A 17,724-nucleotide genomic window follows, 5' to 3' on the forward strand; every position below is an offset into this window, starting at 1 on the left:
AATCACAGACACAAACATAGGCTTTCTAGATTTATTTTTTTCCAGATGACTCAGAATAAGCCGATTTGTGTGCCGAAAAATCAGCAGTTTCCCCACAGGCAGCCAGGAGGTTATTTAGCATCTGTGCAGGGTGCTCATGGCCACGAGCATCAGCCAGGGCACAGCCACACCAAAAGCTGTCTCCTGCTCTGACGGCTGCTAAACACCCCTAAGACCTCCTCAACCTGCAGTTTGCAGCAGGATAAACAGGATAAAAGGGATTTTCCTTGACCACATCCAAGGTCGCTTCTGTTCAGGCTGTGGCTGGCGAGTCCCTTTGGGACCAGCTGGTTTCCAGCTGCAGATGCTGGAAATCACAAGTTAAGAGACACACCAGTTGCTTCTCTTGACTTCCACCCCTGCCCCCAGAAAAAGATATGTGCTTTAAAATAAGTGTTCCTACCCTAACAGCTCCACAGGAAACCTGAAAATCCAAATTCCAATAGCTCCAATAAAAACACCCTTAAAATCAGTGAGGGAAGGGAATGGCAGCAGTAGCTCTGGGGTGCAGCATTCACCATTTCCAGCCCAACTCCCAAAAGCCGGGGACACCTGCCCTCCCCTGCAGACCCTCTTCCTCCAAACGCTTTCCACAGACTCCCCTGAATTCACCATTATCTCACAAAACCAGCACACAACAGATGGTTATAGCAAACAACAACGGAAAGTAACAGAGGAAACTAGATCTATTTTTTTTTTTTAAAATCTCTTTATTGTAAATAAATGCTCACGGGATATTTATGCTCAAGTGCACAGAGTACACAACATACAGCACAAGTTTACATATGTTGCTTTTTTTTTTAAACCTAAAAAAACATTAGAAAGCAGTAACATAGCAAAATTGCAAGTAGACATGTAACATCCATCTCAGTACACTAAATGGAGAGATGCAGTTTGCAAACAGCATTCAGAGAGACAGAGGAGCAGCGGGAGAGGTGGAGGTGGCACCAGCAGCGCTCGCCCAGCACCCTTCAAAGGAGCACGGGTGGGAGTTTGGGACATAACGCCGGGGCAGGCGGTTTCTGGAAGCGCCGGCGGCGATGCCTCTCCTCCCAAGGCTGCTCCTCAGCCCTGTGGCAGCTGGGCTGGGCTTCCCCTTCTCCCCCCGCCAAGCTGCCGGGAAGGGGACGCCTTAGGGAGCTGGCAGCTCTAACGTCACAGCCAGCGTACACAAACTCAAGCTACCCGACCTGGTTTTAAGCCCTTTCCCTCATTTTCCAATTTTCCCCATCGCTGGCAGCAGAGACAGAACAGATTTTGCCTGAGCGATCATTTTTCTCTAAAACAACCCGTAACGCTGATGGGCCAGCCAGCCCCCGGACCGCGGCTCAGGGACAGCGATATGCAGGTCCCATGGGTGGCCCTGCCACTGCTCCCTGAAGGTGACAGCAGACACCGCCACCTCTGTGCTAGAAACAGATGGACGGAAAGTCAGGGAAATACAGAGAAACCCCCACTTCGTGGTGCAATGCTCACGAAGGCACCAAGCCCACTTCCACGCCTCCAAATTCACCACCTCACCCAGCCCAAGACACCAGCTCCGGTATGACTGACAGCACAAGCCTCTGCTAATCCTCAGTTCAGGTACGTTGTGCAATCATTGTTTATTCTGGGGTATTTGCACGCACGGTGCCAAAGAAATCAGGTGATTTCAAGGAAATACCTGGCACAGGGACCTGTCAGCCCATCTGGGGCTTGTTGACATCACCCCAGCCCGGCCACCCGCAAGAGCTTGGGGCTCGGCAGGACCCCAGGACCTGTCATGACAGGTACGATTCACCCACACAGCAACGATGACGATCGCAAATCTGCTGCTGCTCTGCTCTAGACACGTGTATTTACACCTTTCGAAAGTTAAAATGCAGGAGGAAAAGGCTACAGTTAGGCTTTAATTAAAGCACTGAGGCACAAATGCTGCCATCTGCAGAGACGGCCGAGAGGCTCCATCCCACGACCCAGCAGACCACGGCCAAAGCAAAGACCCACTCGACAGGAATAAGGGACCCACAGTCAGTGATCCAAAACTGCAGACCCAATTTTTAGCAGTGATCAAAAATTATGACCACCAACGTATTAGCAGCTACATTCATGAATCCTGGCAGGTAAAAATATATATCTTGTCTCCTTACAACCATTAACTACCCAATGATACAAATATAATTAACTCCTTAGCAAGTAATTACAGCGTAGTGTGTGTAAACATCCTACAGTACATTTCTACTCCTTTTTCCCTGCAGAGCAGGAGGTTTCTCGGCAGGAGCAGCCAGCCCGATGCAGTGCAGGTTTGTGCGTTTAGAGCATTACTGGAGAGTGACAACAAGGATTACCACACAACAGGCTATAAATCTCTTCCTTCAACATTCCACCCCCCCCCCCCCCCCCCTTTCCTGGCTTATTTCTAAGCACTGTAACATTTAAAACCAAGGAACAGACGGCGCGGCTCTCGCAGAAGGCTGCAGCAAACCTGCGCCCCAGTGGGAACAGCCCAAGGAACAAAACTAATAAAACTCAGTTTCTCACCCACTGAACTTCCTCCCTCCATGGCGCAGCTTTAGATCAACACAAGCTTCTGCTCCACATAAATCCGAAAGGGTTAGAATTAGAGCCTTGGCCTTTGCCACGGACGTCTCCATCTCGGCTTTCTCAAATTAAAGCTCTGGGAATGTTTAAAACAACTGGGTTTGAGCTCAAAATCCCCACGTAAACCTCAGGCTTCCAGGCTGCTGAGCTCCTCCGCAGCCAGGGCACCGACGTTTCCCAAGCACAGGTCCCTACTGTAGGTATGGCCAACATTTATTCACACATTTAAAATAAGCAACCTGGGTCCCAGAAGTTGCTCCTATAAATCCTGGAGTCACTGGAAACAGCAGGTCCAGAACAGCCTCCTGCTTCGTACCTAAATGCTCCTTTCTTCACCCAACCTGAGGATTTTGCCCTTCTTGCAAGAACAGCAGGAGTGGGGTAAAATGGGAGTTTGGCAAAACACAAGTCAAGACTTGTGGGAGAAAACTAAAGTTTGGGGTTTCGGTGGGGATTTAAGTAACACGCAGCCACCACACGAGCTGCGCCACAGGGGAGTTTCACCGTCTGTGCACTAAATACTAAAGCAGCTTAAATTCTATTAAGACAGCATTATACATTAGTAATGTTCACAGCTTATTTATAGGCAAATTTAAAGACTTCTTGTGAGCCTAACATCTGGTACATTAAAAAGACAACTGGTAAAAATCATGTGCTTCTTGCAAATCCTGCACACGCGGCCCCGCTGCTCCCAGACACCGAGCAAAGCGGTGCTCTGATTTTTTCTGTTGTAATAGAGAAAAGCGTCCATAAAACCCGCGGAAAAAAAAAAAATCAGTGAGAGGATGAGGCTCAGATCAGGGTGCAAAGCTAAAGCAGGACTTGAGCTCAGATCCGACAGCACTGGTAGCTACGCTGTTCCCAGCGTAGGAGCTTTTATTCCCTTCTGCCCCTCACAGGAGACGTCCCGCAGGATTTGCTGACTTGGAGTGCCTTGTGTTATACCATGTGCAAAAGCCTTCCCAGAGCAAAGGAACAGGCTCAGGCTGGGGGATTCAAATCAGCAGTCATGAAAGCAAAGTCAAATGATAGCTGGAGCTCTGTCGATAGTTAAGTAACACAGTAACTGCATTTGAATTTGGAAATGGTAACAGTTAAACAAAAACTTGGGGATTTGGTCTGATAACACGTCTTCCAAAGAAAAGCTGCTTCAGCGAGTCTGGACATGACCATTTTGTCCTCGCACACGCTGCGGTTAATTTTGCCATCTAACCAGGAGGAAAGACAAGGGGCACTATTTTAACGCCTCAGAAAGCCCAGGGATAAGTTAGCTCACACATATTAAAAGCAGGTTGAAAAATCTCCATAATAAATTTTCTCCAATCTCATTGACAGACATTTCAGCATCCAGAAAGAAAAGACACAGACAGACTCTAAAAACACATTTCAGAGGAGAGTACTGGCCAAAGCGGCATGCGGCTCACTGTGCTCCGGGGGTGCTCGAGTCCCATCCGCAGGGCTCCTCCCGGCCACGGAAATCCCAGCCGAATTCGAGATGAGAGCACAAACCTCTACACTGTTAAACCAGCCATCCTCTACAAAAAAAAAAAAAAGGCGTAGGTTATAACAAGGGTAAGTCAGGAGATGGTAAAGCAGGGGACAGCAGAGCTCAGCTCAGTGCCGGGGGGCGGACAGACAGACACTTTGCAGCAGCCAGCGGCAGGAGGATCCAACCAGCTCCACACAGTTGGTCTATGTGACAGTGACCATCTGAGGATTTACTTATTTACTCCTCCCTGAGCAAATAACAAGCTGCTTCACATTTTGCGTCGTCCTTTAACCTCCTGCAAAGCTCCGCATGGAGGGTTTCCCAGTCTCAGCCTGAGACCATGCAAGCTCAGCTTTACTGGAGCATCTCCTAGGACAGCAGGCAATAACAAAGCAGGCTGGTTACTCAGGGTTACTCATTTTATTTATCTTCTCCATAGGAAAATACACTTCCAGGACAAACGTAAGAAACATTAATCATTTTGCATATTAACCACAATAAATACTTATGGTTTTGATAAAACTCCTTCCATTGCCTCACCGAGGGTCCGACAGACGACAGGAACACACTCAGGTCAGTACAAGCGAATTATACATTTACAAAAGCACAATCACACAAGTTAGAATCGGACAGCCAGGATTTCCTACAGCTGCTGTTCATGCAGTGTTTCAGAGCACAGAAAATGCTCGGAAGGGCTCCGAGTACGTGCAGCGTTTAGTGCCCGCTCCGCTCAGCTGCAGCACTTTTGGAGAACGCAAACTGATGTGTAAATCAATATGTGCAATTTGTCTTGTTACCTAACCAGCACTGTTTTGCAATAAAGAAAAAAGGCACAGCTATCGAGCCAATTTGCTGACAATTAACAGTAGGCATCAACACTTAAAATCCAACAGTCAGGAAATCCAAACCCTACATATTTTCCATTTGTAATTAAAAAAAAAAGTATCTAAACAGCTTTCCCAACAACGACACTTAAAAAGTAACCATCATCAGACAGAGGTAATCCATAATAGCTGCTCACATGCTACTTTGTCAAGCAAAACACCAGCACTAAGAAGGAAGGTTTGTACTGGAATCAAGGAAGTTGGACCGAGTTACCTTCATTTATCTGCAAACCCTCCTAGGAAATCTATGTTACTCGTTTAAACATAGCAGAAAAAGAAACACTTGAAGCACAGCGTTAGAAAAGTAATTTTGCAAAGCTGGCATATACATTCATTTTCTAAACACACAGCTCCTTTCGGCTCAGAGTAAAGGCAAATCCAAAGGGGCAAGGCTTTGATTTTTAGCCTGTGGATAATTTTCCTCTGATTTGATTCTAAATTAATATTACTCAGTATAGGAACAATGATTTACCAGATTTATCACAAGCTCCCCCAGCTCAGGTTCTTTCTCCTTTTCCCCTCATCTTCAACATTAAGGCCTCTGAAACCCAGGGAGACAGGCAACTTTAGGAGAAAAGCGCCCTTTTTGCATTGCTACTGGTTGGCCCATTCCCAAGTCGGCCATCCCGACGCGGGAGATGCACTACGGCAACATTCGAGCTCGATGCTTTGTGCGCTTCCGCAGCTTTGGCAGGACAGTCACCCTGCTTTGCCAGTAAGAAAACTCCGCAGCATTATTAAAAATGCTATCACAAACTAGGGAACAGGAGACAGGGACATGTAACTTCAGGATCAATCCCGTACCTTTGTATCCTATGAAATGTGTGTAAATACCAGCGACGTAGAAAGACAGAGCAGTTTCATTGAGAAGATTGTTGGAAGAGCTTCATTTCAAGTACAAAGCGCAATTAAAGTAAAAAGCTGCACATCCAGATTGCTAAATACATTCAAGCAGGAGTTTCTCAGGCCTGGAGGAACGCTACCTGGGCAGAGGCAGGAGCTGCGCCTTCCTCACCTGGAAAAGATGAGCCGCATCCTATGGCGGCGAGAGCTGCACCCCATCACCGCGGGGACCTCCCTGCCGCAGCGAAACGGGAGCCAGCTCCCCACCCAAACCTGAATCCTCTCTTAACACTTGACGTCTGGAAACCGAACCAGCTACCGCTGTACTTTTTGTACTAAACCCAGCTCTCCCTTTGATGCCAGAGCACCAGGAGCGAGAGGATTTGCCCAAAGCCCCAGGGCAGAGGCAAGGAGGGAGCAGAGCTTTGCTGAAAGCAAGAGCAGGCAGCCCACACGCAGCTACCTGAAGCCTCTGAGGACACAGCTTGTGCCACCTCTGAGCCCACCCTGAGGCACTGCCACCCTTGGGTGCTCCCCAGCACAGCCTGCTGCTCCCGCAGGGGGAGACCATCGCGCTCCCAAAGGTGGGTGGAAGCAGCCGGGTGCTGGGGGTCACCCCGGTGCACGGGGACGAGCATGGCACCACACGGAGGATGCAGCATGGGCGCTACAGGAACCACAGGCCGCCGAGAGCCGTCCCACAGCCCCATGCAGTGACCTGCTGTGCAATACAGCTGGGCCCCCAGACAGAGCACCTAAATTGCAAAAAACTTTTACAAGACAAAAAACATCAGTTGCATGTACTGCATGAGGCGAAACACCCGATAAGCCAAGCGAGGGGTTGCAGCGGGGTCTGTCACAGCCACCAGCAGAGCAGGGGCGTGGGGACGAGCCTCGGGGCCAACGGGAGCGCGGCGAAGCGAGGGCATCTCTGGCCTTTCTGCGTGGGGCGGCAGCCAAGGTCTCATCCGAGCCCCTTAGTCGGAGGCCGAGAGGGAAGCCAAGGTCTCGCGGGTGATGCTAGCTGCTGGCTCCCTGGAGAGGGGGGACAGACAAGGACATGTTCTCCCCTTAGGGTGGGAGAAAGAGTCCTGCTCTCTTCATCCCCGTTCAAAGATGCCTCCGAGGGGATGTGATGGTGAGGACTCGGTGACAACTGCCAGCAACACAGAAAGGTTTATCCACCCAGCTGCTTTCCAAGCACGCGCTAAACCCACCCAGCTCCCTCGAGTCACGGGGAGCTGGGACTGAACAGATCCACTCCCATCCAGGCTGCGATCCAACGACTCCTGCAAAATCCCTGCGGTAAGTATCATCACCACACCCCATCCCTGGTGGAGAGGAGACATAAGTGGGACCCACTCAGTACAAGCTATGTGACTCAGCCCAGCAGCGCCAGCACAGAGCACTCCCACGTCCTGGTGCAGGGACGGAGCAAGCTTGGAGTGAAACGCACTTTTGCAGGCAGCCAGCACAAGCACGATGAACCAGTAAGTCCCGCTGGAGCCCCTGGATCAGTGGGCTCAGCCTGGTAACATATTCCTCCCCCACTGAGGTCCCCCTTAATGACAGGTTATTATACAGCAAAAGACTTCCTTCTGCTCCATGCCTTTGTCCTTCCCCAAAGTAGTTTCCATGCAACATTAATCAAGAGAAGTCCAACTTACTAAACCAAAAGAGAGTACATACAAGCTGCTTTCAGTGGTACTCACAGGCAAGCATTTCCCCCTTGAGGCTGCAAAGGAAAAAGAAACAGCACAGGAAAGCTCATAGTGCATTTTAAAGGAGATTTAAAAATAATAGTAAAAGCAGCAAAGGAAACGAGGAAAGAAGTGAAGCAACCCCAAAGATTTCATGTTAGGGAGCTCAGGGCAGGCTTGTATCACAGCAGGAGCTGGTACAAGGCATGGACATCGCGTGCTGCGGTGCCCGGCCACCTCCTCCACTGCTGCTCGTCTCAAGGGCTCCATTCAGGCGAGAGGACTCAGGACAGCACAATTCCCCACCGCCTGCACGGCCCCAGAACCCAGGGTTTCTAAATGCTCTTTCATCCCAGAGCTATCAGTGCTTTGACATTACGATGATGAACTGCAAACAGGGAGCGGTTGGGGTAGGGATCCCCATCCTGGGGCTGCCCAGTTGGAGACACCCACAAATTAAGACCTCGGGCAGTCAGGGTCCTCTCCAGCTGAGACTCTTCATCCAGAACCGCTGTGGGCCAAACTCACCCCAATGCAAAGCCCCGTCTGGTTCAGCTCCCACCGGAGCCCCAGGATTTTGGAGATGTCTAAGCCTCATGCTCTTCACCGAGTATGAAAACACCAGCGACATTCACCTGCACTGCATCGCCCCTTTTACTCTCTGGCCACTTACTCTGCTAACAGGGAGGAGAACAAGAAGCTGGGCTCACTGAATAGCTTGGAAAACATTAACCTCTAAAGTACCCAAGATTATTTTATTTTTAAACAGCTTTGGTAATGATGGCTGTCTCTGCACAAGGAGCCCAGCCAAGACCTCCTTGAAGCCCATGACACACCTCCTCTCCACCTCATCTAACAGGCAGCAGCGTGCAGCTCGCTCTGCCTACAGTCTCCCAGGCACAGACAAACTCCTAATTTAGCAGAGAAACAATTTTAAATGAGCAAAGAAACAAACAGGGCTTCGCATCCAACACTGATGAGGACCTACGTGCTTCTAAGCTGAAAGAAACGCCAAGCACCAAAACCCAAGCTGCTTTAATCTGGGCACCCAAAGAGCCCAAACTTTGTTCAACAAGCTGCTGACGTCGGGATCTGCAGGGAAACGGGCACTGACAAAATCAGACACAAACATTTCCTACCCAGTCACTCTGGGGCTAGAGAAACACTTGGCTGCAGTATCAAATTAGGACAAAGAGGGTATTTGTAACTCTTTCCAATCAGGTTTTTGCTGGAAAGCAAGATACTACCCAGAATTAACCACCCTACCAAAACCCTATTGCACTGATGGAAACTCGCCTGCATGGAGCCTGATTTTTGAAAGCCCCTGGCACCACAATTCCAGTTTAATGGGGCAAATTTTGGGTTTTGGGGAGGTTTTTTGTGTTTTGTTTTGTTTCTTCTTTAAGGGAGTCTAATCCAGAATGATTTTCATGTGGGAACAGAGATAGTGATTAAGACCCTGGGAAGGGTCTGTATTTCAGAGAGGACCAACAACAACCGCGGGTGATGGTGGAGAGGGGGAGCGTAGGGAAGGTACCACCTGGACACCGACTTGCAGCAGCGGCTGGTCGGCCCCATCTCGAGCTTCCAGGGATGGGAAAGGCCCCAGCAGGTCGAGAGGTTTGCTCCCAACGCTGTAATGTCGTGGGCGCTTTACCGTGTCCGCGCTGGCCCGCGGCGTAAAGCTGTTTCTTCTCATCCTTACAGGGGTTTGGCTGGCGGGAGGGTTGTTCTGATTCCAGACAAGAGGGTATCGCAAGGAATGAAAAGGGGAACCACAGTTTAAAACCACATCGCACACCAGCACACACCTCCGGCATCCCCACCCGCAGGCACCCCCAAGCTCCTGGCAGCCGGGGCTGCGGCTCAGTGAACCCCGCATCGGTCTGCGCCGGCAGGACCGCTCCGTGCCTTCCCCGGCTGAGCACCCGTGGTGGGAAACGACCTGCTCCGTTGGTTAATCTGGCTCAGAGTCCGCTGAAAAAGCCTACTTTTTTTAGCAGTTTTACTTCCCTTCGGGATTTTTTTTGCTTAGGTGGCTTTGTTTGTTTGGGTTTGGTGTGGGGGTTTTGTGTTTGTTTTGGGTTTTTTACTTTTTTTTTTTAATTTTCTTTTTTTTCCTCGTTTTTTTTACTTTTTTTTTTTTAATTTTCTTTTTTTTCCTCCCTGCAATCAATTTAGGGGGAAACAAAAAATAATAATCAAATAGAAAACTTCCCCTTCTTTGTGTTTCTTCTCCCCCAAAGCAGCCACGTTGCCCAAGTAAAGCAAAGAACAACAGAAACAGCCTCCGACTTCTCTGAGCGGGCAGCAACCATTTCAAGGCAGGCATCGCACAAAGTCACAAAGCGTTAAGTGCCCAACTGGAAACCGCCAGAATGGGACCAGCCACAAGAGTCTTGACGAATATCCTCAGTTTAGCATTTTGCAGTCAGCTGGATTTAGCTCCGCAAACCCTCCTGCCACAGATGCAGGTTCCTAGTTTCTCCACCCCTTGTTCGTGGTCCCTCGGCACAGGGACTCCTTTACTCTGGGACACAAAAATAACCATATCCCAGGCAATCAGCCAACAGCTCTTTATAAAATACAATGACAGGAGGCAGCTAAAAGCCTAAATGTACCAAAAGAACTTAAAATGCAATGCACTTAGATTTGCCGTGAGCTAGGAAAGCGGAGAGTTGGTTTGTGCTCTTTAATTGGGGGAGTTAATTGCAGGCAATCGCTATGCAGCATTCCCTGACAGATCAGTCCCTCTGCAAAACAGCATTTGCAAAAGCTAGCACCTGAAATAGCAGCAACTTCCAGATTTAGCGTGTAGTTATGTGCTTTGCTGAACAAGGTAGACGGCCAGTTATCTAAGTCACGGGAGAGACAGGATTTCATAAATAAAGCTAGTCAGTCTGAAGTGTTTCCACTGCTCCTGTAAGAAGATGCCCAGTGCAAGGAAGGTAAAATTGGACCCATCTCCTTCCGCTCAGATATATACAAAGTTTAGGAACACCATGGTCTTGCCCTGCACCGAATACTTGTAAAAGGCACATGAAATCTGCAGAGACAAGGGAAGAACCTCCACTCATCCCAGCCACTGACACACAGCAGCCAGCCCGGCCCCCGAGGGCTGCAAACGCTGCCGAGAGCCACCAAGAACCAGCCCCAGAGCCCAGCCTTATCCTGTCTGCAGCTTTCAGAAGAGAAAGCTCATCAAGACAATGAGAAAAAGTCACTTCAAACATTTCGGCAAGTCTTTTCGAAATTATCGCAATTAACGCAAATGAGCATCAACAACAAATACTTCAGTGAAAACTGAGAACGAGACCTGGAATTTAAAAATCTACGTCCTAAATTTGCCCATTCTGCTTCCTACAGTAGCTCTGAAAAATATCTCCCCTTGGCCTGGGAAGCACACTAATTCAGCCTACAATTAATTCTGCTTTTGGGGATTATTTCTGAAGCAAGTCTTTCTGGTCACTGAAAGCAACCGGCCATTTCTAGCAGGTATTTAAGAGTGTTTCAGTTTAGGTACTTCTTCTTGAAAAGGGAAAAAGCCAGAGCTGAGCAGCAAGACTTACTGAGTTCAGAGAGGGTTTGTCACGGTGGGTGTTCACTGCTTCCACGTTCAGGGTAATTGTCTCCACTTTACAACCTTTACCAAAAAGAAAGAGAAGTTTATACGAGTTATTTATTAAATAACTTTTTTTTTTTTTAAATATTGAAAACAGCATGGGAAGTGAGCAGGAATAAATTTGTTACTTATTTTTTAAAAATAAAACAGCTCATAAATAAACAGTTCACCCTATTAACAGAATTTTACACTTTAACTACTTTCTGGCTTTGACCTTCACTGCAAAAGTGCAGCCCTGTGTTATGTGGACTACAGGTCTACACAGAAAAGCCATTTTTAACTCACTGCACCCCAGAGCCAAACCCAAGTTTGGAGGCAAGAACAGCCTTCAACAGGTGAAATCCACAATTACCACTCGTTTAGAAGAGAGGCCACGGGAGAACACCCCTGCGCCCACACACCTCCCCTCCCACTGTTCCCCCAAAGCCCTCCCACTCTCCAGAACCTTTTTATATGTTAAAAATATTACCAGAAGCATTTACACAAGTCCGGTTGCTGCCGCACGCGGACACAAACTTGCCCATCAGATTCGTGCACACACACAAACCAAGGCAAAAAAAAAAGACAATATTTACCGTACGCAACAGGCGTGAGCTTGAGGATGGTGTGGAGGGGGCAGCGCAGGTAGGGCAGCTCGTCTAGGACAGAGGCAGGCATTACGGGGGGGGGGACGGCTGCTGGGGCTGCCCACACCAGCCACCCCCCCACCCCCCAGGCTTCGGGTGGGACCCTTCACATAGCAAATACTGGACGCCAACCGCACAAGCGCCTTGTGCCCAAGCAGGCGGTGCCGCAGCCCCCCCGGACCCCTCGACCCCTCTTTCCCAGCCCTGGAGCAGCGGGACGGGACTGGCCCCACCCTTACCAACCAATGCACGGGGCCAGCCAGAGGAAACCCCTCCAGCAGCACACGGGTGGGAAAGCACCGCAGCAACAGCTGCCACGGACCCAAGCGAGTTTTATTTCAAACTTTTAATAAAGTTTTCTTAAACTCCAGTACCACTCACTGGCGTTTAACACAGGAGTTTGCAGCAGACTGGAGCTAGCTTCCAGGCCAGCATGCCGCGCAAGGGATCAGCGTTTCGCTGAGACGTAGCACAACTGCCAACCCTTCACGGGCTACTGATGCATCAGAAAACTTTTTCTTTACGTTAAAAAAAATGTAAAGAATTTTCTTTACATTAAAAAATGTAAATGCATAATCTCCCCTAGAGATTATGCAAATGCTACTGGTGGAAACAGCTCCAGAAACAATGGCTGAGCAGAAAACCACAAGCCCACGTATCTGTATTTCTCGCAAAGAAAGCTTCTTGCTAAGCTCCGTGCACCACTGAAATGCAATGGTTAAAGTGTTTCAGAAATGTTTTCTTTTTTTATTTTTTAAGCAGCTCTTCCGTTGTGAAAAATCAAAACAGTAATTACAAGCCACCCTTCCCAAAGCTCTGTAAAGGAAGCAGCAAGAGAAGCCAGCCCCTAACATCATACATTTATTTTTGTACCTGCACTCTTGTCAAGAAAATAAGCCAACAGGCACCTCATAACCGCCTGGTGGGAGATAACGAGGACGTTGCCTTGCCGTTCTAGCTCCATAATTACCGGCTCCAGGCGCTGGACCAAGTCCTGGTACGACTGAAAAACAAAACAGGAATTCTTCAAGGGGTTTCATAAACAAAGGCTTAAAGCAGAAGTAGCAATTAACACAGCTTCACATTCAGGAAAGTATCAGTTAAAATATCAAAATGCAGAAGTTACGGATGATCCGGTAAACACAGGAAAAAATGCAAACAGCAGAAGGTGAAATTTAATGTCAGCAACCCTCAGATTACAGGAGGATCCAGATTACTGGTAACTCTTAACGAGTGCAGTAAGAAAAATAAATAAAATAGTAAATTATACATTTCAACAAGGTTGTGAAGTAAAACCAGAAATGACTCCATACCACCCCCACAGTCATTTTCTTTCCAAGATGTTTTTTTCATAGTGACAATTCAGGCCTCGGCCAAACGAGCACGATGCAGAAACCCCTCTGTGTCTGAGGGGAGCATCGAGGGACTCGGCAAACGGCCCAATTAATATGACTGAAAGGCATCATTTGCACAGCACAATAAAGGAAATCAATAAACCTTTCCTCTAAAAGAGAATTGGGGACCCTAATGTTTTCAGTTTCTCATACGAACATTGGCATAAGAAGTTAAGTAAAGTCTTTCAATTCTACACATATGTATTTGTTTTATGTATGCTGCATCTTATCGTTACTTCTTAGGGGTCTTCACCTCGCCTCCAGGATAGCGATAAAGATATTTCTCTTGATCCCTCAAGGCAAACTCATCTGGATACTTGGCTTCAATTTCTGCATAGGTCATTTCTTCACATACCCCCTGAGGGAAGAAGAACTCGTTACCACACACTTCGTTTCAACACAGGTACAACAACGCAGAAACAGCAAGCGGCGGCGATCAGCAATCCCCTTATGTGATGCAAATTTTAGGTATCGTAACTGACACAGCCACACACCCCGCATTTGTGCACTGCACGTCCAGGGTGGTTTGCAAAGGACGGGCTTTTGGTTTTATTTCGAAAACCTTGTTTGCCAGAGATGAAAACAAGCGTTCATTTCCACAGCAACAACCCTGCAATTTCTTTTGCCTGAAAGAATTAGAGTGGGAGCAGTAACCTTTGTCCACCCAGGCTGGTGTTACAGCCGGAGTGACAAATACCTGGGATGTTCAGTGTTATTTTCTTTCTCAACACCAGCCAGATACGTTTACAGCAAGGTCTAGCAGCTCCAGGCATTGTCAGCCCTGTACCAAACCATCCTAAACCTCATGATGGAGGCTTGGAGTGTATTATATGTAGACATGGTTATAAACGAACAGGAAATAATCAGGTTTATCGTGGTGAATTTGTTTTTAAACGTTATTTTCCATCTAGAAAAGCTAAAGGCTTCAATCAGCATTTCACTCACAGCATCGATCTCGTTGAGAATCTTCCACTGCTCGTACGTGACCCCTAGAGACTCTGCCGTCTGGATCGTCCTCTTCAGCTGGCTCGTCCACACCTTCAGATCAACAATCTCCTGCTCTTCGATGAACTTCTTCAGCGCCTGAGCAAACTGGAAAAAAAGTCAGGGGAGGTTAGGAGGGAGCAGGAGCTGCTGCCACCGTTAAAAGCATCATTTCAAGGGCTGTGGCTGTCGCGGCAAGATCCAGCTGCGGGGCTGCCCCTCGCAGGAGTCAGATGCAGAGCCCGGCTTCTGACCTTGGTCACACAACACTTTACAAATACAGCAACCCGGGTGCTGGCAAACACATACCTGCTTCCCGCGCGGTGACAGACCAGAATCCCCACCAATCTTGCCAACAAGATTATATTCACTCTCACCATGTCGGCAAAGGTAGATGGTACGCGGCTGGACATGAATGTTCATTAGGTAATAGACGATTTTACTCTGGATGTAATCCTGGACTCTGTTTACTAGGAACCGCTGTCCCACATTGATCACTTTAATGAAGGAAAGATCTCTGGAGTCAACATAAAATAAGAACACCCACACGACTGGTTTTAAAAATGAAGCACGTGCATCTGCGGGTGTAATCTAGCTATTTACCCTCTAGTAAAGGCATCAGCACTACCACTGGGTCGCTCCAGCAGACAGAAGAGACACTGAACTGCCGTGCTTAAACAAGGAGTAGCATTACATTGCAGTACACTAGAGAAAAATCCTTTCAAATCACTTGGGACCCGAGGATATCACCTTCACACGAGCAATTGTGCTTTGGGAGAGCAGAGGCTGCAGCAGACGCGTTGCAGCATCCTGAGCCAGAGAACAGCAGCGACAAAGCAAAGCAGCTCACGTGTGCAAGGACAAAATGCACCCCGGGGCTTTGCTTACTTGTCATACGCATCGGGATCAAGAGGCTGGTAAGTGACCTTGTAGCACTCAATCCTCTTCAGGAAATCATCCATCACGTTCTCCCTGTTTCTCTCCGGGTAGTCGGGGCTGGAAACTTTCACCTCCTGATCAAAAGACAGCGATGCTTTGTGAGAGTTAAGCAAACTCGGCGAGGAGCAAAAGCAACACTGAATAACATTATTCTTCCCTTTTGAAACAAATGAGCATTGTTTAACACTGCCCTGTGGAAAAACCTGCTCCTGGAGAGGAAACAAAGGGCGACTCTGAAGGCGCTGTAGCGCTTGGCCCCGCGACAGACATGGCTGGCTCGCTTTTAGCCGTCCCTGCAAGCCACTCGCTGCCTGCCTTCCCTTGACAAGAAAACATGCTTCAAGGTCAAACGTTTCTCAGCTTCATTTGATTTCCACGTTCTCACATAACTAACTGCATCTCTAGCTTTTATAAACCTGCAAACCTTAGCTGCTTATTTCCAAGGTGAAACGTAAGTTCAAGGCATTTGCAGACATTGCCGTAAGCTATCGTAGCCGGTGACCTTGCACCGAGCACCCCAGCTCCCACGGTAAGCACTGGCAGTTGAGCCTGGAAAATGCAGCACGCACCAGGATATTGGCAGCGATGACTTCTGGATCGTCACAGACAGACTCCACAAAAAACACCTACAAAGAAGGCAAGGAAGCATGTTTCAGAGAGTCAAGATCTCTACCCAGAGCTCCTGCCCCAGGGAGCACTAATGCCCCTCGGTGCAACAACCCCACCTACGAATTAAATACAGAAGCGCTACCTTGAAAGCATTTTCTTTAGCAAAATTTAAGATCAGGTCCCGTCTTTCTCGAGTTGTGTTGGTCGCATCAAACACCTACCAGAAAACAAGTAGCAATAAGCAAGCTTATCTAAGGCTTTTAAACCAGCCCCAAATCATTTGGGATTACAATCAGGTGCCTGAATGACCTGGGCAGCTTTGAACTACCCAGATGTAAAACCACGTTTAGTCCAGAAAAGCCTTACAGCTATTTGCCCGCACTCCTCCAAGAGATAAGCCTTCACATCTTCTAGAGCCACTAAGGCACATCGTCTGCAGGAGAGAAATGGGTATTGTCAGAGCTGATGTAAAGTACTCGGACGGCAAGGCATCTGAACCACCAGGGAGAGGTTTAAATACCTTCTCTCTCTCTCTGCCCATGGGGCACCCACCCCTGCATCTTTCCAAGAGCCCTGGAGGCTCTGCAGATATCATAAGGCATCTCTATCTATAACTTGCTTTGTATTTCATTCATCGCCGGGCATTCGCAGCCCCTGTTCTTTGTGCCAGCCCAAAGACAACGACAAAACTCCCACGCACAGCCCCTCTGGCAGGGTCCCTGCAGGGGCTGCGCTACCTCCTCCCCTGGCTTCAAGGGCATTAAATGTTATTTTGTGCTCCTCAAATGCAGAGGCTGCCAAGACCCGAAACTAACCAAATTGCCGCGGATCGGCTGGGCCCCCTGACGCCAACTTACTTGCGGATTTCCATGGCTTCTTTGTTATCGTGCCTGAAGAAGTCATAGGACTTGTAAGACTTCACTGCTTCCCGGCGATACACTCCTAAATTAAACACTTGACACACAAAAGACGGGCGCGTGAGACTGACAGCATTTCGCAGACAGATCTCACGGCGCTTTCGGTGAAGGGCAGAGCCATCCCTGCACCGGGCCGGCCCCCGCACACACCTTTGGTGGGCACCCCGATCCAGTTGAGGTAGCGGGTGAGCTTCTTGGACACGTAGGTCTTGCCGCGCGCGGGGAGACCGATCATCACGATCAGGGTCGGGGAGTTGGTCATGTAGGAAGCCCATGCTGCAGGAAAAAAAAAACAAAACCACAAAAACGGGAGCATCAGCAGCATGGCAGAGCGGCTAGGAGCAAAGAGCTAGCCGCAACCCAAAGCCATCCCCCACGCAGAGCTGCCCCGTCTCCCGGACGGACACACCGCCACCGTGCATCCCCTAACGGGCCAGGGTCGGGTGGTCATGTAGGAAGCCCATGCTGCAGGAAAAAAAAAAACCACAAACCCACCCAGACGTCCCCCGGACGAACACACCGCCGCCGTGCATCCCCTAACGGGCTCGCTGCTCGCTCTTCTTGGACACGTAGGTCTTGCCGCGCGCGGGGAGACCGATCATCACGATCAGGGTCGGGGAGTTGGTCATGTAGGAAGCCCATGCTGCAGGAAAAAAAAAAACCACAAACCCACAAAAACGGGAGCATCAGCAGCATGGCAGAGCGGCTAGGAGCAAAGAGCTAGCCGCAACCCAAAGCCATCCCCCACGCAGAGCTGCCCCGTCTCCCGGACGGACACACCGCCACCGTGCATCCCCTAACGGGCTCGCTACCGTGTCCTCGCAGCTAATTAACCGCTGCCAGCGGCGGCTGGACCGCTCTGCGGTCTCCCGGGCGTTAGCTAATGAGGCGGAGTAGCAACGGCGCACCCGCTGCGCCTAACGGGTCTAATACAGGTCTGTTAGCGTCAAAAATATTTACCGATGGGGCAGGAGCTGTCAAGGACGCGAGAAAGATGTTTTTAACACAACGGTCACGTTCTCTCAGAAAACAGGCGAAGCAAGCTCAGGAAACGCCCGGGGAGAGGCAGGTTTGGGGGAAAAGCGCGGTATGCGGATG

The 17,724-nt window shown here is 49.1% G+C and overlaps 1 protein-coding gene across 5 annotated transcripts; it reads right to left on the reverse strand.

The window, feature by feature from the left end:
- Positions 1–1,271: 1,271 nt before the first annotated feature.
- Positions 1,272–16,896, reverse strand: PFKFB2 (6-phosphofructo-2-kinase/fructose-2,6-biphosphatase 2). Of its 5 annotated transcripts, none has more exons than XM_009272753.2 (15): positions 16,777–16,896; positions 16,567–16,663; positions 16,076–16,142; positions 15,852–15,926; positions 15,670–15,726; positions 15,050–15,174; positions 14,471–14,678; positions 14,123–14,269; positions 13,431–13,535; positions 12,657–12,786; positions 11,733–11,795; positions 11,105–11,178; positions 9,076–9,267; positions 7,548–7,570; positions 1,272–4,154 (listed from the first exon to the last, which is right to left on the reverse strand). In XM_009272753.2, exons 1-15 carry the CDS (start codon positions 16,886–16,888, stop codon positions 4,139–4,141), a joined length of 1,491 nt encoding a protein of 496 aa, XP_009271028.1. In that variant the 5' UTR covers positions 16,889–16,896; the 3' UTR covers positions 1,272–4,138. The 5 variants fall into 5 exon arrangements, with proteins under 5 accessions (XP_009271028.1, XP_009271031.1, XP_009271032.1 ...); XM_009272757.2 differs by lacking the exon at positions 1,272–4,154 and adding an exon at positions 6,638–6,870; XM_009272754.2 differs by lacking the exons at positions 1,272–4,154; positions 9,076–9,267 and adding an exon at positions 6,638–6,870.
- Between the last annotated feature and the right edge of the window lie 828 nt (positions 16,897–17,724).

Source organism: Aptenodytes forsteri, unplaced genomic scaffold, assembly GCF_000699145.1.
Source record: "Aptenodytes forsteri isolate BGI_AS27 unplaced genomic scaffold, ASM69914v1 Scaffold142, whole genome shotgun sequence".
In the NCBI taxonomy this organism is placed as follows: Eukaryota; Metazoa; Chordata; class Aves; order Sphenisciformes; family Spheniscidae; genus Aptenodytes; species Aptenodytes forsteri.

Bases quoted from the DNA above. Each gene is read 5' to 3' on its own strand.
- PFKFB2 (XM_009272757.2), bottom strand. From the start codon at position 16,888: ATGACCAACTCCCCGACCCTGATCGTGATGATCGGTCTCCCCGCGCGC. The intron at 9,268-11,104 runs GTAAGTCTTGCT...GTCTGGAATCAG, and splicing joins ACAAACCCTCTCTGAACTCA to AACAACCCTCCCGCCAGCCA. The intron at 7,571-9,075 runs GTGGTACCTTCC...TTTCCTTTGCAG, and splicing joins TGCTGCAAGTCGGTGTCCAG to CCTCAAGGGGGAAATGCTTG.